The sequence below is a fragment of the Gossypium hirsutum genome, chromosome D03, assembly GCF_007990345.1.
Source record: "Gossypium hirsutum isolate 1008001.06 chromosome D03, Gossypium_hirsutum_v2.1, whole genome shotgun sequence".
NCBI lineage: Eukaryota > Viridiplantae > Streptophyta > Magnoliopsida > Malvales > Malvaceae > Gossypium > Gossypium hirsutum.
In genome coordinates, this window is record NC_053439.1 from 47,879,037 (window position 1) to 47,905,039 (window position 26,003).

At 33.2% G+C, this 26,003-nt stretch overlaps 3 protein-coding genes and 1 long non-coding RNA gene across 5 annotated transcripts; 3 read left to right on the forward strand and 1 right to left on the reverse strand.

Moving 5' to 3' along the window:
* Positions 1 to 1,234: 1,234 nt before the first annotated feature.
* LOC107950878 (uncharacterized) lies at positions 1,235 to 8,710 on the forward strand. Its single transcript, XM_016885801.2, has 8 exons — positions 1,235 to 2,678; positions 3,442 to 3,482; positions 3,579 to 3,714; positions 7,181 to 7,549; positions 7,731 to 7,771; positions 7,868 to 7,973; positions 8,178 to 8,233; positions 8,318 to 8,710. Exons 1-8 carry the CDS (start codon positions 2,166 to 2,168, stop codon positions 8,388 to 8,390), a joined length of 1,335 nt encoding a protein of 444 aa, XP_016741290.2. The 5' UTR covers positions 1,235 to 2,165; the 3' UTR covers positions 8,391 to 8,710.
* Positions 8,711 to 16,013: 7,303 nt separating this feature from the next.
* On the forward strand, positions 16,014 to 17,199 carry LOC121215550 (uncharacterized). Its single transcript, XR_005911473.1, has 5 exons — positions 16,014 to 16,154; positions 16,375 to 16,433; positions 16,513 to 16,615; positions 16,715 to 16,770; positions 16,874 to 17,199. It is a non-coding gene; the product is annotated as an uncharacterized lncRNA (long non-coding RNA).
* Positions 17,200 to 18,670: 1,471 nt separating this feature from the next.
* Positions 18,671 to 19,590, reverse strand: LOC107950275 (histone H2B-like). Its single transcript, XM_016885086.2, has one exon. The coding sequence runs from the start codon at positions 19,315 to 19,317 to the stop codon at positions 18,874 to 18,876; it is 444 nt and encodes a 147-aa protein (XP_016740575.2). The 5' UTR covers positions 19,318 to 19,590; the 3' UTR covers positions 18,671 to 18,873.
* A 4,533-nt stretch (positions 19,591 to 24,123) lies between these two features.
* On the forward strand, positions 24,124 to 25,566 carry LOC107950276 (40S ribosomal protein S15a-1). 2 transcript variants are annotated; one of them, XM_016885087.2, is made up of 4 exons: positions 24,124 to 24,298; positions 24,517 to 24,678; positions 24,788 to 24,948; positions 25,224 to 25,566. In XM_016885087.2, the coding sequence occupies exons 2-4, from the start codon at positions 24,546 to 24,548 to the stop codon at positions 25,320 to 25,322; spliced, it is 393 nt and encodes a 130-aa protein (XP_016740576.1). In that variant the 5' UTR covers positions 24,124 to 24,298; positions 24,517 to 24,545; the 3' UTR covers positions 25,323 to 25,566. The 2 variants fall into 2 exon arrangements, with proteins under 2 accessions (XP_016740576.1, XP_016740577.1); XM_016885088.2 differs by having other exon boundaries at positions 24,194 to 24,298; positions 24,531 to 24,678.
* Positions 25,567 to 26,003: the final 437 nt, after the last annotated feature.

Here is a 26,003-nt window from a genome sequence, read left to right on the forward strand (position 1 = left end):
TTCAGATAGGTGGGCCGGTGTCTGGATATATCTGCTACAATGCGTAAGATACTTTGTCATTCAAGAACACAATTAATTCCATTGTGTAATAAAGAAGAATAGAATACAATTTAATCTTTTTGGATGATTGATATTAATTCCATAGTGTCAATGTGAGGACCTATCCTTTACCGTCTTATTGGCATCTCTATGATCGGCCAGTGTTGAATGTCCGTTGCAATGATTGCAACAGACACATTGGGGAGCAATTTGTAAGTTGTTTACATTTTTCTATTTCTATGGCTTTACACCTTTAATAAAATTAACGAATATATTCATCTTGCGTTTACTGTTTTCAGTTTGCAACGCATGGAGATTATTTACTTCATCCGTCAGCTTGTTTTTTCTCCCCTTCAAATGCTGAATCCTAAACCTACTACAATCAAATTAGAAAGTTGGGTTTTGAATGCAAATGGCTGTGGTTGCAGGGACGAGTTGCTGTACTGGGATGGAACTCGGTTGCATCGTGCGCCCTACGAGAATGGCAGTGCTTGAATGAAAGTTCACCAAGATTAATGCAATTGCTACTAGGAAAACAACTGCTGCTGGTTTTATTTTTTATTTTTAGGGTCCGATGAACACTCATCAAAATACTATAAATGTGAGATGGGCAGTATAACTGCTGTTGGCATGAGATTCTGCAGTTAAAAACAACAATTTTGTCTTCCTTTCTTATAAATTTGTGCAGGGCATTGGAGTCAAAAGCTTATCAAGAATGCAATTTGTTTTGTATATAATTTGCTCATTTTACCAGTAACCAATACAATGTACAATTCAACATCACATTCCCTATATTTGAATCAAGCTACTTATATATATGTCCCTTTATATAGAAGCTTAGTTTTGTAGGTATTAATTAAACCCTGAAATTTGGTTTTCCAGAAAGCATTGAGACTTGAGAATGCTACTTGTGGATAATGTCAATCCACACATTAGGCTTGTATATAGTCTCTCTCATTTGCATTATAATCCAGTTTGATTTAGCTGTTTGGGGTATATCAGAGTTAAGAAATTGTTCAAACTTTTTAGCATTCGGAAAAGCTTGCTTTGATTAGCGCCTTTTATCGATTACGCTACTCGGATTCTTCATTTTCGCAAAAGTATTTCTATCCAACAGATATGTCTCAAACATATTCAAACATGCATACGGAAGTATAGTCCTCCAAATATATTAAAAAGGATGAGCACAACCAATATTTGACGCATTTGTATTCGGAACTCACCATAAGTTGGGGGTCGATGGTAGGTAAATGTAGCAGCCGCCACAGAGAAAGGATGTAATCTCTATCACCTAATCAACCGAAGTGTATACCACAAAGGTTCTATCCAAGTGCCACATTCTTGATTAAACTGTTGCTGGTATTTTAGAATACGAGTCATCAGCCAATAGCCTTCATTCTAGCATCAGAAAAACTTCCCTTGATTAAACCAAGTCTATCAGCTTTAAATGACACTACTTCCGCAACAAATTTCTGGAGTAAACTCTGTAGCCTGGAAGCTCAATAGACACTTTGTTATTCACAGTAGGTACTGGAACCAACCCATGCTGGAAGAACCAAACATGTCAAGGTCCTAATGGAACCAGTCAATAACTTATGATTTGCAATGCCAACTACAGCAGTGCTCCAAGCTCATTTTCCTAGCAGTCCAATAAATCCCTTTAATTACACAATACAAAGGTACGCAATGGAACAAAGGTAGTGACGGTTCCTTTCAACATTTGAGTGGGAGATAATAATGCAGGACACCAGCTTTCTTGGAGCTGAAAGCCACCCACTTCATCTACATAAGGACCCTCCAAAGTTCATCTTGGGGTGTATATAAATCCCTTTCACTGTTGACAGTTATAACCGAAAAAGAAGCTATCATTCTGCTGCTTCCATTTTCTTTATATAAATCACGTGGAACCATTCCCATTTTTGCTGCAAAGAAGCTGATATCCATTTGGGAAGTTCAAAACAGGTAACAACTCACAATCAAGAAACCTCAGTGCTCTTGGTTTTTTTTTCTCCATTTCTTTATCCCTCTCTCCCCCTTCAACTTTATAACTGTAACTTAGCCTATTTCTTGGACTCCGCTCAAACAATCAGAGTATATCAGTTCCTCTACTTCTTTCTTCTATTCCAATGGCGGACCCGCAGCCAGAGTCAGAGCCAAAACCGGAGGCAGAGACAGAGCAAGAACCGAAGCAAGAGTTAGAGGCAAAACCGGAGCCGGATCCAGAACCGGAGGCAGAGCCAAAGCAAGAATGGGAGCCCAAGTTAGAGGGAAAACCGAAGCCAGATCCAGAACCGGAACCAAAACCGGAGACAGAGCCAGAGTTAGAGGCAGAACCGAAGTCGGATCCAGAGTTAGAGCCAGAGTCAGAACCAAAACTAGAGTCAGAGCCAGAGCCAGAATCGAAGTCAGACCCGCAGCTAGAGTCAGAGTCAGAGTCGCAGCCAGAGACAGAACCAGTGTCAGAGTGGGACTCAGGGTGGGACTCGGCCTTGGAGTCATACACGCAATCAGAGTCAGAGACAGAGCTGGAGCTTCCAATTCCGATCACCATTAGATATGAAATGAATACTGAATCTCGTTTCTTTTTATGCAGTCATTGTGGAAACCACGTCGTCAGCATGGACAGCTGTGTCGTTGGTGTATCATCTCTCTCTTTCTCTCTATATATGTATTGTCCAATTATTCGAATTAAATTATCTGAGTTGTTTGATTTTTTTAGTCAATTCAAATAAATTAATTAATTTTTTGAGTTTAAATTAAATTAAATATTTACATCTCAAATATTCGAAAAATCAATTAAGCGAAATAACATAGTTATAAAATAAGGGTATAATTTCAAAACTTTAAGCTCAGCTACACCTTTCGACGTCATTTTACCCTGTCTTTTCATTCTTCTCATTTTCCCTTCCTCGTCTAAACAAACCAAATTCTCCTCAAAATTAGAAACCCTGAAATTTTTCTCCCAGTACAGAGATGGGAAGGAACCCAGCAGATTGGGTTGAGAAACCACATCTTCTTTTTGCTTCATTCCTCCTTGATATGTTTTTTTTTTTGAGTTCCATTTTTGTTAATAAATTATCTTATTGCCAAGTTTCCATGAGTCTGCTAATTGTGATGGGTTATTTCTACATGTCAATTTTTTTTAATCAATGGAATGATTATCTGTTTGATGGCCAAAAACATCACATTCGACTATGCACTTCTAAATATCTAATTTAATTTAATTTAATTTTGGTTGTGTTTTTTATTCGATTCAAATTTCATATAACTTTATCCGATTTAAAAAATATCAAATAATATTAAATTGAGTTTAATCAATAAAAAATATTATTATTACTATTATTATTATTGGAAACTTGCCCACTTATTGACAAGCTTGCTTACATTGAATCAAATTTTCAGGTAGAAGGCCCGGGTGTGAATGGAATTATCTGCCACAACCCGTAAGATACTTCTCATTGGAAACTACATTTCATTGTTTAACTCTCTTTTTTCTATCAAGGTAAAATAATTATAATTTGTTTGATATTAATTTATAGTGTCAATGTGGAAAGCGATGATATATCTCGTAGTAAGATAGTTTTATATCAGCGAGCGGTGAATGTCTATTGTATTGCATGCAACGGACTCGTTGGGGAGAGATTTGTAAATTGGTTTTTGCCAACCATGAATATTTTCCTATGATCATTTACCAACACCATCTGAGTGCCTATATGTTGGTCTTGGGTTTACTGTTTTCAGACTGAGCTTACTCCACCTTACCCTCGTATAATGGAAGGAAGTTATTTATTTCATCGGTAAGTTCTCTTTTTTTCCCCCTTCAAATATTGAATCATATTACGAAATGAAGATGGTTGCAGGAACTGGATGCTGTATTGGAATGGAACCCAGTTGCGTCAGGCGATAGGAGCCGTCGATGACAGACCCCCTTAAAGGAAAAAACAACTGTTGCTGCTGGTTTTCTTTTTTCATTTTTAAGGGTTCTTTGAATAGTGTCATCAAAATACAGTATAAATGTGAGATTGGTAGTATAATGACTGTTAGCTTTGGTGGTTTGCATGTGATTGTGTAGTTAAAAAACAAGGGTTCCATAGCCAAAGCCAACCATTTTTGTGCAGGGAAACTAATTTCTTTGATATGCTATAAACACACAGTAGTAGACATTTCTTTGGTATATAGAAGCTCATTTTTCCTGGTTAAGAATGCAATTTGTTTAGTATATATTTGCTTCTTACGACAGTTTGAAAATATCACTGGGGTTGCTCAATTTAGCGAAAAGCTTTCGGTCTAATTTCAACCCCAGTCCTTGTACTCTTTGGATTTTTGAATTTCTTCATTTGTTTTTAATTCCAAAAATTTAATTCTTGAATTGTCTGATTTAAAAATTAAAGTCCAAATAATTCTTTTTCCAATTATTATCAAAATAATCGAAATTTAATGTTTAAATGTAGCATATAGGCGTAATTTGTCTGAAATCGTGCATCATTCTATTGTTATGTTTAATCTTCTACAGGTTTAATAATTATAAAATATATTTATTTAATTTATATATATCCTTTTAAATTTTCTAATTTAATTTTTTTATATTATTAGAATCCTTCAAATTTTAATTTTATTTTTTTTAATTTAAAAAAAAAACCCCTACTCCAATAAAGCTGCTGGCACATATTCGTTGCAATTAAATAGGAGTTTAACTTTAAATTCACTTGGGATAAATTGAATAAATCGATTAAATTAACTTATTGATAAAAAATAAATTCATTAAAAGAGAATAAAAGTCGTCATGCACTTATAAATATTAATATTGGGTATTTAAGTGTGCACAACTAAAAGAACTCGTTTTTATTCTTACGGGACGTTTGGTGTTTTCTTATGTCAAGATTTGAATGAAATGCAACTCTCGAATGTGATTGATGAAAATATCATTAGAAAAATTATTTTACAACATTTGATATACACTAAAAAGTATTGATTAAAATCTTGAAAAAATTAAATTAATATGTTTGGTACACTCAACACTTTCCTGAGATAGTAAATTTACTTAACAAATTTATTCTTATTAAATAAAAATAATATTAATATATTTTAATATTGTTTAAATAATTTTTATTATTAATAAATTAATTATTTAACTTTTATACTAATTTTCAATAATTTTTATTATTAAAAAATATTTGAATTAATGCACTATGATTTTCTCAATTTTGACTTATTCTATTATATGTATACATAAAAAAAATACAACTTGCATATTAATTAAAGATTGTGAATATGTATAATTTGTAGTTTTTTCCTCATTATAGGTATAAAAAGTATATTCATATATTACATATATGGCTTGAAATTCTCTTAATACTAATTTTTAATTATTAGTTTGATTCAGATGTATGGTATTTTTTTTAATAGCGATCAGATTTTTTATTTTTTAACACATAGGAATTTTCATGTAAGCTTTGTTAGGGTGGCATGTCATATATTTGTCTTGATAAGAAAATTGGGCAATAAACTAATTTAAAATTTGAATTTTAGAGTAAGTGATGCCAATGTTATTGCTGGAATAATATGATATCATTTGTGAATAGACTTGTTTTTCATACAATTACTTACTTCTACAAGTTTTTTAAGTTTTTTGTGCTAGAAAACATAATTTATTTATAAAAATAAAATATAGATATTTATCTAGTAATCTAAAAAAAAACCTTACTTTGGAATAATGAATCGAAGTTTTAAAAACCAAAATACGAAAAAAGAATAGTTAATTTTGTCCTTTTACCTACCATCTACATGAAAAAGTAACTTTCTCACCAATTATTAACGGGATCAGTTTTCATTGCTCGTGAGAAAGTAACTCCCATGGAAATCTTACATTCCAACAAAAGGTAATAACTTTTAATCATACTAAACACTCTCTAAAAGATGTGCGGACTAGCATATGCGAATTTGTATTTTGATAATTAATTTTTATGTTTGAAAATTTTATTTTATTACTATTTTGATTTATTACTAATGCTTTTTAAATGCAATAAATTGTTTTATTATTTTTATATTAAAATATATTAAGATCAAATTAAATAATCAATCAAATTTAAAAAATTAAGAAGTAAGCCTTCAGTTTTTCATTTGAGGAAATTCAATTATCAAAACAGTTAAAATCAACCAAACTAAGATAGTCTAACTGAAATCTGAAAGCCAAAACAAAATATAAATCATTTTATAAATCATAATGACCAAATTGTAAACTTCTCAAATTTAGATAGAAATTTTTAAAAAGTGATCAAAAGTGTAATTTAAATTTTTTTTTAAAACATTTTTAAAAATCATAATATTATACGGGAATTATCATGTGGCATGTTGAACATTATGACAATGCTATTTAACATATTATAGATGCACATTATTATATCATTAAATAATTAATAATTAATAGTTGAATAATTAAATCATCCTAAATTAATGTTATAATAATTAATAGACTTGGTCATGAGTTAAATTATTTGTTTATGTTCGAAGATTCATAAAATTTTAAGAAGATTGAGTAAAAATATTATGATAATGGGCTTAGGTGAAAATATTAGGCCCATTTAAAATATAAACTAGGCTCGAACTTGAACAGTCAATGCCCGAGGCCGATCCAACTCATTTTATTTTTAAGTTTATAATGTTTTATATTATGTAATTTGTAATACATAAAAATTAAATATATAGTAATATATAATATTGTTATAATTCAACCATTAAAAAATATTAAGATGATTATATATAAAAACTTAATAAATAAAATATATACAATTATTACAAATAATATAAATATATATTTTTAAAATTTTAAAATGAGTTTAGATTAATCATATTGATAAATATAAATGAGTTTGAGTAAAATTTTAAACACATATTTTAAGCTGAACTGAATTCTGATAGAAATAAAATGTATTAATATGATAAGTAAAAACCGGTATCTCTCATTGATGAGCGTTAATATGATTAATAGAAACCGGTATCTCACACTGATCAGCCGCAACAAAGTAGGGGTTGGAGTTATAATTTGAAAATTCACTTGAAATTCGAAAAAAGTGGTTGAAAATATTAAGTCGAAAGAAAATATTCAACCTTGATTCTAAGATATCATATACGATAATTTTAGTTGTGTTTTCCTGCGGGATTCATAACTGAAAATCACATATCTGATTGTTTATATGAATCATTCCAATATCTCCTTCGAAGAACATTAAATCCATCTCAGAAACCTCAGCCTTGTTGTTTTTACTTTATTTCCTTATCCCTCTCAAGTCTCTCAGGCACAAAACAATCAAACGTACCACTTCTTTCTTCGATCCCAATGGCAGAGCCGGAGACGAAGCCAGAGGCAGAGGCAGAGGCAGAGCCTCAACCTCAGCCTGAACTTGAACCTGACCCAATCAGCGTTAGATATGAAATGAATGCTCAAAGTCGTTTCTTCTTATGCCGTTTTTGCGGAAACCACGTGGTCACCATGGACAACTGCATTGTCGGTGTATGCATCATCTCTTTCTCTCTCTCTATCTATATATATAACTTCATTTCTTGCTTCTGTTCTTTGTGGGATTTAACAGAAAACAGTAAATAAATGGATATAGACTAGTTGGTTTCTGGTGAAGTGTAGATATAGATTCCTACTTATTCACAAATTTGCTTACTTTGAATCAAATTTTTAGGTAGAAGGTACGGATGTGAATGGAATTATCTGCCGCAATCCGTAAGATATACTTCGCATTCAATAACACAATCGCCCAAACTACATTTCATTGTTAATTATAATTTAATCTTTGTGCTTGATTGTGACATATTTTAGTGTCAATGTGGAACACGATGATACAATGTCTCGTAGTTTTTTGAATCGTCTGCCGGCGGTGAATGTCCGTTGCAATGCATGCAACAAGTACATTGGCGAGAAATTTGTAAGTTCTTTACATTTTTGGGGGGTTAAATTCTATAAAAAGGTCTCTAGATTATGCGATTTTTGTAGATTTAGTCCTTTTTGCATTAGTCCCTATACTATTATTTGCGTTTACTGTGTTTCAAATCCTACAAAAAGTCTTTGTACTATATGATTTCTTTTTGCATTAGTCCCTATACTATTATTTGCGTTTACTGTGTTTCAGGTAGGGCTTACTCCGCCTTGCCCTCGAGTAATGGAAGGAAGTTATTTACTACATACGTAAGTTGTTATTTTCCCTTCAAATACTGAATCATAGTAGGAAACAAATTAAGCTACAATAATGGGGTGGTGGTGGTGTTGCAGGGACCGGATGCTGTATTGGAATGGAACCCAGTTGCGTTACGCGCCAGGAGCCTACGATGACAGAACCACTTAACTCTAAGTTTCACTAAGAATCTTCATTATTCAACTGCTGCTGGTTTTTCTTTTTCATTTTTAGGGTTCTTTCTGTCTCATCGAAATACAGTAAATGTGAGACTGGTAGTATAATTGCTGTTGGCTTTGGTAGTTTTTCTGCAGTTAAAAAGCCAGTAGACATTTCTGTGGTATATAATAGCTCATTTTTCATGTTCAACAATGCATCTTCCAATTGGTTACCTGCATTTTTCGTATTTGCTTCTTTTAACTCGGATTGACGTTTTGAGTAGCTAAATTTAGCACATTTTTCATTTAGGTTACATTCTTTTTAAAATTTTATTATATTGGTCTAATTCTGCCTCCAATCCCTCTGTTCTTTGGCCTTTTGACATTTAGTCCCTCTCTTTTAGTTACAAGAATTTTAATCCTTTAATTATTTGATTTAAAAATTAAAATCCAAATGAAAATAATATTAATTGAGTTATGTTAAATTTAAATATGCATTATCAATTGCACATTAATGTTTAAATTAGACATTTAAATATTGAACGATTTTTTGTACAAAAATCGTAAATGTACCATAATCTAATTATTAATCAATTAAGTCCTCTATGTTGATTACTCAATTAATTGAATAAACTTATAAATTTACGAACGAAAACCTTAAAAAATTATCTTCAAAAACGTGAAGGGTCAAATGTTGTAATTATCTTCAAGGATACGGAAATCAACTATAAAACCGAGTAAACCCTCCTTACCAACCTCCACATATGCAAAGATCTGAAGACAGATCCATGAGGAATGACTATACTGTATGTGGTCAACAATTCGATCAAATAGAATGAGAGATCCAATCAATGAATACGAACATCTGACAAGTACAGCCTAGTGTACTTTAACCAGAAACACATTGACATATTTCAAAGAAAGTATCCAAAACCAAATGAACCAAATGATGGAGATGATAAGCAACATGCAAAGGCAAATTGGTACTGGAATCCCAAGCAATATGGACAACAATCCTCGAAATGATGGAAAGAAGCATGTAAATGTTATCGCCTTACGATCTGGTAATACTCTAAATGATATTAAAGCTTCTTACATGTATACATAGCCCTGGCTAGGCTATTTTTCTATGTTATTAATGATTTAGCCCGGATGGGTAACCCTGACACATATATTTCTGTACCTGACTAGCTTGAATGAGCATTACATGTTTCCTGCACTCATGTATTGAGTTCTTTTACAAAGTTCCATTAGAAAATCAAAGGATATACAGTGTGAAATTGTATCATTAATATGGATGAAATATGAACTTTGAATATTCGTATGTTCATTATTTATTTACTCGAAATTATTGAACTATGTCATGATATGAATAAGTATGACAAAGATATATGACGCAATTTTTTTAAGGATGAAAGTGATGCAAAGTGATAAATTGGAAAATGGATTCATGGTGAATTTTGAGTTAAATTTGGTATTTTACCATTTGAAATTATATATGTGGTTTGGACTAAATCACATATGGTTGATGTTTTGAATAATATGATAGGTGAATTTGTTTCATATTAATTCATGCAAATATTGAATGGCTAAGGTAAGATATTTGTTTATATTGTATGAACTTACTAAGTATTTTATATACTTACTCCGGTTACTACATTTCTGTATATTTTGAATTGTTCGGAATGTGTCGATTGGATCAACAAGAAGCATACACCTTTCATCTCCCAATTCGATAGACTTTTAATGTTTCGAGCTTGGCACGGTTGTGTTTGTCGATCGGATCAATGAGAAGCATGTACTTAGGAGGATTAAATATTGAAATGTAAAGCTTGTGTTTGTGGTTTGGCACGGTTGAGTTTGAATGAATTTAAATATTTAAATATATGCATATGGTAATTTAGCATATAGATGATTATGGTGAAGACATGGATCGTAATAAGCATTCGTTTAAATGATAGCATGAAATGGCAATGGGATTTGGTATGTTAGTTAATATGTACGCAAGAATGAAAACAAGGAAATGTGTAGTCTAGTGGTTAAATAACAACTTAGCTATCCTAGTGGTCCTAATGTTCACACTCTTTTTATTTAATTTTTAAACAATTTTTTCCATGTATTTTAGTGTTTGTCGTCCACCCCTATAGTCACCATAATTAGAAGGATTCTTTTCCTTCATTAGAGTCAATCTTACCTTAAGTTGAGTAAGCATGATCCTCCTTTTCACTCCATGTCTCTCTCTTCTTGCCAAAACCTCATATCTTGTCTATTTGTTGTGATTCATTGAACCTAGTCACAATTGACAAATTTCTCACCATCCTTTGTCGTCCCTACCTCCTTATTACTCTCATTCTTTCACTTTTTCATTTCTTTTCTCATCTATTTTCTCTCCTTTTGCAAAATAACCACCACTCTTTTCTTTTAGCATTTGTTTTTCCTCAACCATAAATTACCATAGCACCACCATTTCCCTCCTCTTTCTTTTTCCACTACCACCGATCACCTCTATGACTATTTCCACAAGCCACCGCGGATTCCTCTCATCCTCCATTTCTTCTCATTCATTCTTATTTATTTTTCTTACTCATCCCCTCTTGCATCGAAACATCTTTTGGTATTGTTCTTCACTCATCGTTGGACCACCCCGTCATAGCCAAACCGTCGCCAATTTTTTGTCGCCGTCGTCACCACCGCCGGTGACCAAAATTCTTCTTTTCTCTTCCTCCTCCTTCAACTATTGTTTCTTATATTGATTAACTTACACTCTCTTTATTCTGACGATTCTTTTAGATCGCTTAATTTTTTGATCCAATTCCATCGCCCAAATCTGATTTAATTAAGTTTTAAGTATGGGTTATTTTGATCGTTAACTCCTCTTCTTGGTAAATTTTACCACATGGCCGAATTATATAGTGGACATTGGGGACAATTATATTTTTCATTAATATTTATTTATTATCATACTAATATGATTTCACATTGACTTTGAAGGGCCAAATGATATTCATAGGGGAGACCCCTAACTTCGCATTGGAAACCTTCCTTTCGAGAGTCTTAGATCATGGAGTAAGTGTTGATGAGACTATTGATAATCAATCTTTTAAATGATAAAATTTTTCAAATGACCCTAACTAATAAACGTTACTTATGTGTTAGATTGTCTTGCAAGATAGATCAAGTGAATCATTAATAAAGATTGAAGGCAAATCGGATCTACAATATAAGGTGCGGGATTATTACTATTTGTTTTGTGTGATATAGTTATTTTATTACATTAATAAATTAATTATAATAAATCATGAGTACACTAAATATTCATGAAGAAAGTTAAAAGACGTATCGAGATGAACACCAAGTAAGTGATTCTAACTGAATGATTCTATGAAATGTATGATAATTGATGTGATTATGATGTATGTGTAGATCTCATTCTCATGATATGTGATATATGGCTTATGTGATATATGTGATAATTTAAACATGTGAGACTTATATATGTGTATGATAAAAATTGTGATCTATGATCTAATGTGAAAAACATGTTTTACATGTTAAAAGTGATTATTATGTGATATGTGATTATGAGAGCATGTTTACATGCACAAGTGAAAAAAAAGTGATCTATATGTGTTAAAAAGTGAATTTTGCATATCACATGCATGGGCTGGGATCTTGTGAAAAGTGGAAGCAGTGGCAGTATATCTGCAAATCAGTGGTGGCAATATATCTATAATTCAGTGGTGGCTTTCCACAAAAGTGTTATCAATGGTAGTTGATCTGCAAATCGGTGGTGGCTTGTCCACAAATGATGTTTTGGATGGACGAGTTCTAGGGAACTTGGTATGTGGTGTGTAGCGAAGATGGGTAGGAATTTTTATAAAATATGCATCGTTTTTAAATATGCATCAATATGTCCATGCATAATTATCAGTGTTATAATGTTTTAATATTATGATGATTGACTGATATACTATAATATGTATGAATATATATTTTGTATTGGTCTCACACTGAGCCTTTTAAAGCTCACCCACATTACTTGTGTGTTTCAGATAATCCTCATGGTTAAGACTCGGATTCAATTATAGGATAGACTCTCGGAAAAATGGTTTTCATGGTTATGGACTTGTATTTTAATTTGGCACTTTTATGGGCTTTATTATTTTTTATTTGGGATTTTATTTTGTGGTGAACTATTGAATTGTGGCATGGGGTATTTTGTTTTGAAAACTTTGGATATTGGATATTTTGCATGGGTTTTTAATATGGATTAAATAGTTTAGCATTTTCTTAATAAAATTCGTTTTTTGCAAATTCAATTAAACGAACTTGGATTTTAAAGATCATCACAATGTTTTACAAATAAATAAACAAGATTCTTTCAAAGTAATTTTATAGCATTGTATTAAAGAGAAACTACTAACATGCATTTTAAAAAAAAAATTAAATTAGTTTATTTTAACTCAAGTTTTTGCCTTTTCTTGGTTTATGTAATCGCTTAGATTGGGTTGTAACGTTTAGGCCTGGTTTGAGGGGTTACATTAGTAGTTACGGTATGTTTTGCTTGATGAAATTGGTTTAAAGCTTTAGGTTATATTTTGAACTTTGCCTATTGATATTCTAGTTAAAGAAAAAATGCTTGCATATGAATGTTTATGTATGATTAACTTGTCAAGAACGATAAAGTTTCCTTGTTGTTTAATGGTTGAATTGTTGGTGTCAATGACGACATATTGGTTGCTTGTTTGTATGATTAGTAAATTGATGTTTTGGCCTTGTAATGTACATATTTCGGAGTAGGTTTGAATGGTGTTAAATGGAACCATAGGTCATTTGGTATGATTGGTATGCAAAATGCTTAAAATAGATTATTTATGTTGCACACAATTTACCACACGATCGTGTGTCACACACGGGTGGTTGACACGGCCATATGTGCTACACGTTCAAGGTAACTTTAGGTCCACATGGCATTAGTTAGTTACACGATCAGGAGACACGACTGTGTGTCTCCTTTCACATGGTCTGAGCTTTATCACACGGTTGAGCCACACGACCATGTCCCTACATCACACGGTCCCTGCCTTGCCACATGGTCGTGTGACCCCTGTTTTCATTATTTGTCTATATTTTGAAAAAGTTTTGTTTAATCTAGAATCATTCCCAGTTTGTTTTAAATGTTCCGTAAGTTCGATTTAGGTCTTGATATGATTGAATAACATGGAAATTATTGTAATTTATTATGAATTGATCTTTTTGGTTATGTTTGAGTGGTTGGTAACCACTATTTTGCATTCTTTCTATTATTTTGTAAATGTTTCAAATTGGTTCTGATTTAGTTCTGAACTTGTTCAAAGGTTTTCGTAAGCCCGACTAAGACTCGATTTTGATTTTAATGCATGTTTAACATGGAATTAACTTGTATTTATTGATTATAGAATAATAATCAATAAATTGCTTGTGAATGTTCTGGTTTATTATTGTAGCATCCTATAGCTCGAGCCGGCAACCGGACCAAGTATAGGGTGTTATAATATGAATATGACTTTTGCTTGCACTCAAGATACACCTCATAGAGGTCTATCGATTAGATAAGGATCATTTAGCCCATAAGAATTGGCCCGGTTCAAAAAGCTATTAGAGAAACCTATCAGATTGAAGCCTAGGTGACCCAATGATGCAGATTTGGAAAGATAGGCTACCTTGGTAAATATGGGACTAATCTTAGAAGACTGATGGGAATCATATCTTATAAGATTAGATTAGATTTGGTTATGTAAATTGATTATATAATCTTGTAAATCCCTAAATTTAAGGGATAAACTAGTCTCATCCGTCGATAGAACATGATCTAGACTGTCGGTTTTGGGGAGCTCAACTATAAATAGAGAGCCTCCCCTCACCTGTAAACCATCCATTGTATTTTGAATTCTTAAGAGTAATAGAATTATTTGAGAGCATTTACTCAAACACCTCTCGTGCAGTGTTTTCTGTAGCTTTCTATTCTTTTGTGCTTTCTTTTGGCTAGAGTTACTTACGCTATATAAATTGGTGACTTGGAGGATTTTTTTTGTGAATCCTCACTTTGTGGTGGTTAGGGTGACTTAGATGTGAGTGAATCGAAAGGATCACCTAAGGTCGCATGGAACGCGAGACTAAAGTTCTAGTCCCGTGACACTAGTCAATGGTCAAGAAACTACCAACAAAGCAATGTCGACAACTTTTTTTGTCTTTTACCAACCCTTATATATGGGGATAAAAGTGAATTATTTTTTAGTGTCTATTAATTTAATTTTTATAATAAATATCTAACACGTTTATATTATTAAATAAAAAATAATTATTTGTTCACAATATATTAAAAGCATATTAATCTATTTTCATACTAAAACAGTTTGTTACAAAATTACAAAATGGGTTAGATAGCTATATATTATAAAAATAGTATGAAAACTAAAGTAGAATTTTTATGGCTAAAGAGAGTGATTTAATTACAAAGCGTAAAAATTAAAGTAGTTTTGCATACACTTCTGTAACTATTTATATTATTACTAATGGTTCAACTATTAAATTTATCAATATAATTGTACTTGTCATACACGTAAATTTTCGAACCGATCCGATATCTCTATCATATCAATCTAAAATACTCTATGAATTAATATATATTTAACTATTAAATTATTTTTATATAAAATAAATAGTTAAAAATTTTAAATATACATTAAATTTAACATAATATATATTAATAAACCATAAAATATAAGAGTTGAATCATTAATATAAATTATATAAATTGGTTGGAAAGCATGTAAATAACACCTACTATATTAGGTCCCACATCAATCCGGAATAACTACATTAATATAACACTTATTTTTAGTTTTAAATAAAAAATCCTGTAATTTATAATTTTAGTTGGTGTTTTCCCGCGTGATCCCTTTCCAGTGTTGACAGTTATAACTGAACAAGAAGCTATGTATGTATCTGCTTTGATTCTGTTTATATAAAAGCAGTGGAAGCATTCATTCCCAGTTCTCCTTCCATCCCAAGAAGAACCTTAATATATCCATTTGGGAAGTATATCAAGAAACCACTCTCACTCGGTCTTTTCTCCGTTTCCTTCTCAACTCTCATCTTCTTTGTAGCATACGCTTTGGGTGTTTGTTTCTTGGGCTCAGCTCAGACAATGGACAATCAAAAAGATAGTGGATCATCACCTCCTCAAGTTCCTTCTTTGAATTTAATGCCGCCACCTCCAAATGTCGTTAGATATGGATCATCATCATCTTCTCAAGTTCCTTCTTTGAATACAATGCCGCCGCCTCCAAAACAATCATCTCAAGTTCCTTCTTGGTTTCGAATGTCGCCACCTCGAAACGTCGCGTCGTCGTCATCATCTTCATCGTCGTCGTCGTCATCATCTCAAGTTCCTTCTTGGTTACAAATGCCTCCACCTCCAAACGTCGGATCATCATCATCATCATCATCTCAAGTTCCTTCTTGTTTACGAACGCCTCCACCTCCAAACGTCGGATCATCATCATCATCATCTCCTCAAGTTCCTTTTTCGCAGCCGCGTCCAAACATCGTTAGATATCCAATGAACAATCAAAATATTAGCGGATCATCATCATCATCTCCTCAATTTCCGTTTCCTTGTGTGTTTCCGACGCCTCCAAACGCCGTTAGATATCCAGTGACTAGTCTAAATGGTTTCTACTTATGCCGAAATTGCAGAAACCACATCAGCTGCTGGACCAACGTTATTCAACGCGTATCAAATCTCTCTCTCTCTCCCCCCCCCACCTCTCTGTATATATACATATGTATATCAAGATCTTGTTTTACTACTGGCAGTGGCACTTCAATTCTTGTTGAAGGTTTACGGGGATATATTTAGCAGAAAAGCAATTATTTGGTCTAAGATTAGTATTTCAATCTAACATTATGTGGTGTTCCAAGAATAGTTGTTCACTTTTAAATCAACTTTTCAGGTACCAGGGAGTCTTCAGATACCTGGGGTGAGTGGAGATGCAATTCTCTGCCGCGATGCGTAAGATACACAATCACCCAAACTACATTTCATTCTGTAATAAACAACAATAATTACAATTTTCTTGATTGATTTATAGTGTCAATGTTAAGATCGATAAATCGCGTCGTTGGTACATTAATAATCTGCCAGTGGTATGTTTCCATTGCGGAGGATGCAACACAACCCTAGGCGAGAAATTTGTAAGTGTGACTCTGTATCTGAAACTTTGAATGTCCCTTTATTATACGTTTAATGAGATTAAGAAATGCATATCTTTGTATTGCGATTACCGCTTTCAGCTCGTGTGCGATCGGCTTGACCATTCTATATTCGAAGGAAATTATTTACTTCATGCGTAAGTTATTTTTCCCTTCAAATACAGAATCATATTCTGAAATGAAGCTAATACAATGAAAATCCGAAATCTGGTTTTTGAATGAAAATGGTGGTGGTTACAGGGACCGGATACTGGAATGGAATGGAAGCCAGTTGTGCCATGCTCACACACATGAGCCAGTCGAAGAAACTCGAACTTTATTAAGAAAGCAATTTCTACAAGGAAAAAGCGAATGATGCTGTTATGTTTTTCATTTTTTTAGTTTACTACTTTTTAGAGTTCTCTGAGTAGTCATCAAAATATTGTGCAGTTAAAAACAAGGATTTTATAAGCAAAACCAATTTTGATGAGCTCTAAAACATGTTGATATTTCTTTGGTATATAGTAGGCTCATTTTGCCATGTATTATAATGCTATGTGCCCATTTTGTGTTTTGGGATTCCACCATCCTAATGTTTCTTCTATCAATTCTAAGCATCCAAATGCAGAGACTACTGGGTTGCTTATGAAGAACCTCAAGAGGACGAAGGTATTTTATGCATATGATGGTCAGTCATTCGATGGTAAATATAGGATGGAGATGAATAATCTTTGCTAAAATAAAAGCTAAATAGTTTTGGAAAGAGAGCAATGTTTTTAGCCTAAATAGTTTGTGCTACACTATGGGGAAGATTGTAGCGATGAATTAATGTTATTTATTTACAAAAAATAATTAGCTATTATATTTTATTTTCCTTTTTTGGCATAGAATTATATCAAATTTGTAACAAAGCTGTTATATCTTTCCAAGAATATGATAAGAAGGTGGAGAATCAAAAAGTTACCATGATAATCCATCTTTAATAGATCCATTGCATGATATTTTGACCCTGCATAGGATAAAAACACAAAAAAAGCCAACCAATTATATCCACACAACATATATTCAAAAAAACTAGCACAGATTCCTCTCACATGCCTTGTCAGGCAAGTCAATTTGCTAGCATACCCCTGCAACCACAGCCAAAGCTCTAACTATAATGGTGGTAAGGTTTTCGCCAGCTTTATAAGCGACGGGAGCGGTGGCTTGACACCGGAAAATAGATTCTTTACTGCCTGCAGTAGGCCAAAGAGTGAGAACATGGCTGCTAACAAATCAACAGGTAACTTATTAGGAAAAATGTTTTTTACTGTGGTTCCTAAACTGACAATAACTCCAAACAGCCAAGGGAAATATTTAAGTGGTAAAAAAATTCAGTAACCCTCACTAATCACCCTCAACCAGTTTACGGGTTGGGTTATCCAAAGTTGATTTGATATTTGAGAGATTGTAAATTGTACCAAGCCTTAGAATAACCACAATTTGGATTAAAAAATAGATATAAGCTTGTCTAAAATATTCATCTATTCTAATAGAGAGCTTAACCTGTGCTTCCCAATTCCAGAAAAATCAAACCGCTACCAACTCCCAATCAAGAAACCTGTTGTTGCTTTTGTCTTCAAGTCAGATCTTTATAATAGTGTATGGCCTTGGCAGTTTGCATGAGAATGTGCAGTTGAAAACAATGTTTTTACAGCCAAACCCAACAATTTTCTGTAGTGAAACTAAAACTCAAGTGAGAGCAGAGCTCTTTAATGTGCTCTAGAACCCAGCTCACATTTCTTTACGATATACCTCATTAAGAATGCGATTCCGTTTAGTACATAACCACTCACTTAACCTACCACTATTTCGTGCTCTTTTTTAATAATCACATTTGGTTTAAGAGAGTTCTAAGATTTGGCAATTGTTGCGATTCTCAAGAGAGTACAGTGATAAATTTAATGAATTAAGAATTAATATTAGAATTAGTAAAGAATTTGATGAAACTAAAAGATTTAATTTTAATCGAAATTATCTAAGAAATAAATAAATTTAAAAACTAGCCAAAAAACAAGCTCCAAGAAATTAAGTTGTCGTTAATAGCATTAATTTCTACAATAGTCATATCAGGATCGAGTAGATCCATCTCGCCAATACAAACCATATATCAAAATAAATATGCAGAAATTTCAGAAAAATAAACATAAAAACCACACCGATCTAATTTAAAAAGCAACCTCCTAACCCTAACCCCAACTACAGATCAACTAATAGCCTTTTCAAGATGAAGTAAACTTGGTCACGGCCTTGGTACCTTCAGAAACGGCGTGCTTGGCAAGCTCACCGGGAAGTACAAGCCTAACAGCGGTCTGGATTTCCCTGGAAGTGATGGTGGGTTTCTTGTTGTACCTCGCGAGCCTAGAGGCTTCCTGAGCAAGCTTCTCGAAGATATCGTTGATGAAACTGTTCATGATCCCCATAGCTTTGCTAGAGATCCCGATGTCAGGGTGAACTTGCTTCAGGACCTTGAAGATGTAGATCTTGTAGGTCTCGACGCTCTTCTTAACTCTCTTCTTCTTCTTGTCTCCGGCAGCCGCTCCGCCTTCCTTGGGAAGCTTTTTACCAGCCTTAGGCTTCTTCTCTGCCGGGGCTTTCTCAGCTACGGCTTTCTTCTCCTCGGCTGGCTTCTTCTCGGCTGGCTTTTTTTCAGCTTTTGGTGCCATTTTTTCAAAAAGATTAGGTTTTGTTTGGGTTGAAGGAAAACAAGGGATGAAAGAATTGAGCTTGATGGAAAATATGAGATGAGATACTTCTGATGTGTTTGGTTGTTTTTATAGAAAGAGAAGTGGAGCGGCTATTGGTGTGTGTAGGTTTCACGAGGATCGCTGACGTGGTAGATCTAGACCGTCCGATAAAGTTGATACGAGGGACTGAAATGACGGTGGAGATGGCTTGGATATTTGTGATCCATTGTTGTTCGACTCGGATTGCTGAGTTGGTGCTACATTGCCTCCAAAATTTCAGTTAATGCTATTACAAAAGCACCCTCTATGATACATGTTGTTAGAGCCGAGAATTCTTTAAAAAGTAGGGCTAAGAAAGAAAATTAAATCAAAATCAAAATCAATTTGAATTGTCAACTTTTGATGAATCTTAGAATACAATTTAAAATTTAATTAAATTTTGTTTTTTTATTTTTTTAACAACTTATTATAAGTTCTGATCATATCTGTTCAATTTTACACGACGTCTAAAACTACCCATAACCCTCCTCAACTTATAAATAAGAGGATAATGCGCTTCAGCGAACTCGAACACACATCCTCCTCGATTAAATGTGATTAAATGAATTCATGTTACAAGTTAATTCAACGTCAATTCGATTAATAAAATTATTAAAAAATTAATTTTAATAAACTAATGAGCATTAATAAAATAATATTTTGTCTTTTACTATTTTATATGTGTTGGGGTTTTCTATTTACTCATTTCATGTTCTGTTAGAACGAGAACAATTTTTTTGCTTCAACCGTATGGAAGGTTTCGACCTCATGGACGGTCAATGTTTTCAGCCTTTAAACTAGTAGCATGTTTGACAAAACAACAAGTGATGTGTAGCTAGGACTTTCTAACTCTTCAACCGATCTTCTTGATAAAACCATGAGTTTATTGAATAAATATTGAGTTACTGTTTTTATTCTTATCTTTTAGAGTAATATTTCAAGTTGTCGGTGAACTTGTTTATGAAGGCTATTGTGAGATAAATACTGAAGATAATTTCAGCTTTTAAATGGTGTTTAAAGCTTATCAAAACTCTATTGAATGGACTTTTGTATTAACCTATAAATAGGTTGCTTGTGGCGTCACTCAAAGTGTAGATTCGGAGTGTCTTTGTAGACAACTTTGTTGTGTTATGTGGTTATTCAATGACACTTTTTTAGATATTATTGGAAGAGATTTGTTGATTGTACAGTGAGGTATTTGAGTGGCTCATTTGTGACAATTGGGGTTAGTGTTGGGGCTATAATTATTTCTTTGTGTAAGGATAGATTAGGCTTAAGCCAATAGGATATCCGGACGATTGTTAAATAAAACCATTCACTGGACAAGACTCCGCAAACGTAGGACCATTGTGTTTGAACTATGTTAACAAATATCATGTGTTAATTTTCTCCTCACATTGCTCATTGCGTTACTTTGCATTCAACATTTATGTTTGTTTCTATTCTAACAGCAATTAAAATGAAATTGTTTTTCAAGTGCAAACTAATTGCTTTTTCAATTGGTATCAAAGCAAGATTTAAGAGTTGTTTGAATGAATAGAAAGGTCGTTCTATCCCTTATCCACCTTTAGTGATTAAAGCATCAAATTCAAATCATGACAAATATGTTCAACAACAAAAAGAAAGCGTTTAGCCAAACATGGAAATGTTGTGCCAATAGAAGTCATTGTGGGAAGAAGTTATCATTATCAAATGAGAAAAAGAAAAGCTCAAAATTGCGATCAAAGAAAAATATAATGTTATCGCCAATCTTAAGAAGGCTAGCGTAATACTTGTGTAATGACTCAGATTTCATCCGAGGGTTGAATATATCTATACATGCCCAGAGGCCTTAATTCAGTTACCGCCAAACCATCAGTAATTCAGTTACCCTCCTTAAATATACGTGTCACCCTAATCCTCCAAGATGTTGAACCATTTCTTTAATAGCTCACAACACTGCTGAATGATGCAACTCAACTGATATGAAAGTGTATGCGATTTAGCGAGCAAAGTGATTGCACTTGTAAGTGCATTACATGAACACGTGATAAGTGTTTGGACATGATAAGCATGATGAGTGAAAGTGTGCATAAACCAATAAATAAATGTGTAACATGGATATATTGGCCTTGTGATCTCTTGAAAACATTGGATATAATTAGCATGCCCTAGGATTTGAGTATTCATATATGTGTTTTGTTATTGGGACATAATTGGAGGGATAAGAGGATGTAGAGCATGAATCCATTCATTGAGATATGTTGGTGTGTTTAGATAGTGTTAGCTTAATGCTACACTTACTTGGGACATGTTAGACTCTATGAGTTATTAGTGTAATAGAGATCTATGTATCCGATGTGCTGTATTTTTATACATATTAATGCTACACTTTACTTTGGACATGTTAGACTCTATGATATGAGTCATTAGTGTAATAGTGATCTATGTATCCGATGTGCTATATTTTTATACATATTTCATAATCACAAGATGTCAATGTATCAACATGAATAAATGTTTGGTGATGATAAGTGTATATTTGGTTACTAGTCTTACTTGTAACCTTGATCTTGTGGTTTATTTGTAGCATCTTTGAGCATTCACTAAGATTTTCCAAGCTCACGCTCTATTGTGTTTACCCTTTTGCAGAGAAATAGCTTGTGTGGAGTGGTAAAGTGAGCTTGCTTGAGATCCTAAGGCAAAGTAACCTAATTGTGTATGTGAAATTGTTTTCGTGGACAATAAAAGATGGCAATGTGGGTTTATTTTGAGGAATCAAACTTTAGTTTTGTTTTTCGATTGTAAATGGACTTTCCATGGACTGTTTAAGGATTTTTATAACTGGTTTTGGACGCTTTTAATGTTTGGATTGATGCATAAAAGATGCTAGATGTATGGCTAAGTTATATGTTGATTAGCATGCATGTGCCTTAGTAATTTGTGGTTAGATGCTTAAATAACTTGTTGAATTATTGGAAAGATGCAAAATGATCAAATGGCAAAGTATGGACCTATAATGCACTTCAAATTTCCTTACATGCAAAATTAGTATGTTGTGTAAATTGAATCGGGACTTTAGGAAGCATGTTAACATAGATTGAATGGCAAGGTATGTTAATGTATGTTTAAATGTGTTCGAGAATGTTTGGAGTGATCTATATATGCCATATGACATGTTAGGATAGAGTAACAAGCATGAAAACACGAATCGGTATGTGTAATGGAGTGTCAAAACATCATATACAAGTTGTTGCAATTTTATTGCAAATTTTCCAATTGTCGTCGTGACAAGCCTTAAACAACATTGTGACGAGGGATTGTCGTCAGGACGAAGGACTCCATCTAGGCGATGTCGTGACATGAAAAATCACGTCGTCTCGACGTGGCTGGCTAAGTGCTTGGGCATGTTTCGTTAACTTTGCAATTAAGTCTTGATTTTTAAGCAATGCAATTGGAGGCCTTAAACACCACAAAATGCTTTGAAGATTTATATGACCGAGTTTTATACATTGAAGTTAAAAATGATATATTGAATTTCATAAAGAGGTTTTCCTAGATATTTTGTAAAATTTACGTTTTAGTCCATAAACTTTGTTTTGAAATTCAATAAGTTTTAACCTTAATTTTGAACTAAAAATTTCAATTATGGTTTCAAATAAAATTCCCAAGGCACTTGTTAGATTTATTTCATGATTTATGAGTATTTCGCGTACATTATGCAAAATGACATTTTTTACATCTATAGTTACTTTGCTGTGTTATGCCAAACGAAGCATGTCTTAGGCTTTTGCATGTTTAAATTACTTAATTAAGCGTGTATTTGCTTGGTGTGAATGGTGGTTTGTGGTGTGTTTGGTGATCGATAAGGAGAGTCACGTAAGTGGCTAATGTGACTTCCAGATTCGGGTCGAACCGTCCCAACCAGGTTTGGGGTGCCACAATAGCAACCAGTATTTTTTTTATTTTAAAATTTATGTATGGTGAGATTTGAACCCATACCAACAATATTTTTAAAATATTTTCGTTATCGCTTCAATCAAAACTTTAATTTTTTATGAGTATTTTTATACTTGAGTTTTATTTAATCTCATTATTTAATATATATAAATACTTTTTTATATACATATATCAAATGTTTTCCGAAAACAGCTATAAATCCGAAATGGCACATTGAAACAAATTAGTACTAATACATATTAATACCAATAAAAATGATTCGTCCACTCGTACGATACTGATTACTTTGGTTTGCACCCATTCCTTTCGTTTTCCATTACACGTGTTGGTACTTCAAGCAATTTTCTTAACCCCAATCCTTTATTAGTCACATTGCTTTTCTTTAGATAGAAAATTTAACTTGACTATTTAAACTTTAACAAAAATGACATGATAGGCCATGTGTGCTTCATAAAATTTAAAAATTAAAAAGTAATTCAAATTTTTATAAGAAAGCTCATAAATTTTTTTTAAATATCAATGTCGAGAATGAAGTACATGTAGGTTATCACGTCGTTTGCTACATCAATAATGTTAACAAATTAATGGTTTGGCCAATTTTTCCATAAAAAAGAAATTGACTAAATTTTTAATGTTGAGAAATAAAGTGGTCCAAAAAAAGAATTAGGGTCAAAATGATAAAAGAGGTAAATGTTAGAGGCTAAGTTAATAATTATGCCTTAATCTTTTAACCTTTGTGACCCGACCCATCAACTCCACTAATTGGGTCTTAAGCTCCGAGCCTAAAGAGAAACTGTTTCGTTAGTTGGGCCTTTCTGGCATGGTTCTGTCTATCCAGCAGATGAGTTTAGTTTAGAAGGCAAATATAAACCCAATAAGCGTTTTCGTACCCTAGAAGCGTAGTCTTCAAATAACCCTAGTTCTCCCTTTTTGTGCTCCCTTCTCTAAAGAAACACGGTAAGGTAGCCGTTTTTGCTTTCAGGTAAGCTCTCATTTTCTCTCAAATATTACTTCCTAGATTTGTTTGTCTATATATTAGCATTAAATGGTTTGGAATATTGTAATATAATGGACTATGTTGGGTTTTGGTTGTAATGGTATTTTCCATTTCTCCTTGATTAACTGAGTGTTTGCTAAAAGAATGATCTGCTTTTTATCTAATCTTTGAACTTTTATAAATGCTTGTTTGTTATTGAGTAGAAAATCTACCGCAGTTTGCAGTTGAGAGGATGGTGAGAGTCAGCGTTTTGAATGATGCACTCAAGAGCATGTACAATGCCGAGAAGAGGGGCAAACGACAGGTCATGATCAGGCCTTCCTCCAAAGTGATCATTAAGTTTCTTTTGGTCATGCAGAAGCATGGTTTGTTGACTTTACTCCCCACTCATCTTTACTAAAATCGATTTTTTTGTTATCTATAGCATTAACAAGAAAATGCTGATTTTTTTTCTTTTAATGATTGTCATTGAAGGTTATATTGGAGAGTTTGAGTATGTCGATGATCACAGATCTGGAAAAATTGTGGTTGAATTGAACGGAAGGCTGAACAAGTGTGGGGTGATTAGCCCTCGTTTCGATGTCGGAGTTAAAGAGATTGAAGGTTGGACTGCTAGGCTACTTCCTTCCAGACAGGTTAGCATAGAAACTTTCTGATGTTTATTGTTCGTGTATTGTATTTTCATAAGACCCAGATTTGCTAAGATCAGAAATTCTTCTTAGACAAACAAATGAAATGTGGAAACTTCGATTGTGCATCAATATATTGTTTTGTTGTTGTGGCATGCCTTCTATTTAATCTAATAGTCAACTAGATAAGATTTCATGGCTGACATAAGCTTAGGGGACGGTTTAGCCCATTGAAATGAGACTGGTATATGTTATGCAATTTATGTGCTTTGCTATTGCAGTTCGGATACATTGTGCTTACCACTTCAGCTGGTATCATGGACCATGAAGAAGCAAGAAGAAAGAATGTCGGTGGAAAAGTACTTGGTTTCTTCTATTGAGACAAATCTGAGTTCTTTTTATTTGGTTTATTTCTCTTCATGTAGGACATGGTAGTTTTCCTCAACCTAAGTTTGGTGTCAATTTAATTTTTGTTTATCTGGGATTATACCTATGTTTTGGGTATGGTGTTTGAGATTACGAGTTGCTTGTTTTTTGTTGGTAATAGATTTCTTGCCTGTAGAAGTTTGAAAGCTTCTGCTGATTAATTTAGAAATGAGAAAGTTGATTAAAACCATTATGTAATATTGATATGATAACTCTTATTTACTTGTGTATGAATATCTTGAGGAAATGTACTTCATAGGTATACCTCGAGCATATATCAAAACTTCTTACATTCGAAGGGAAGTTGTTTGGAGCTTCTTTCTTTGATGATTTGAACTAGAGTTTAGCCCTCAAAGCAGATTCGGGTCTTAATTTTGGAGCTTGAGTAGCACCGAGCAGTCTATCGGGACAATTTCTTGTTCTTCATGAAACCCACCAAAAGAAAGAATATTGGTATCCTCCTTACCATTTTCGTGTTCTTCATGAAACCCACCAAAAGAAAGAATATTGGTATCCTCCTTACCATAACCGTTCCCCATCGTTATGATAATTTCATCATCCTTACCATAAGCAGGAGTTGCTTTCCGGATATGCATATCATTCTTACTCCATATCATGGTTATGCCCCATTGAAA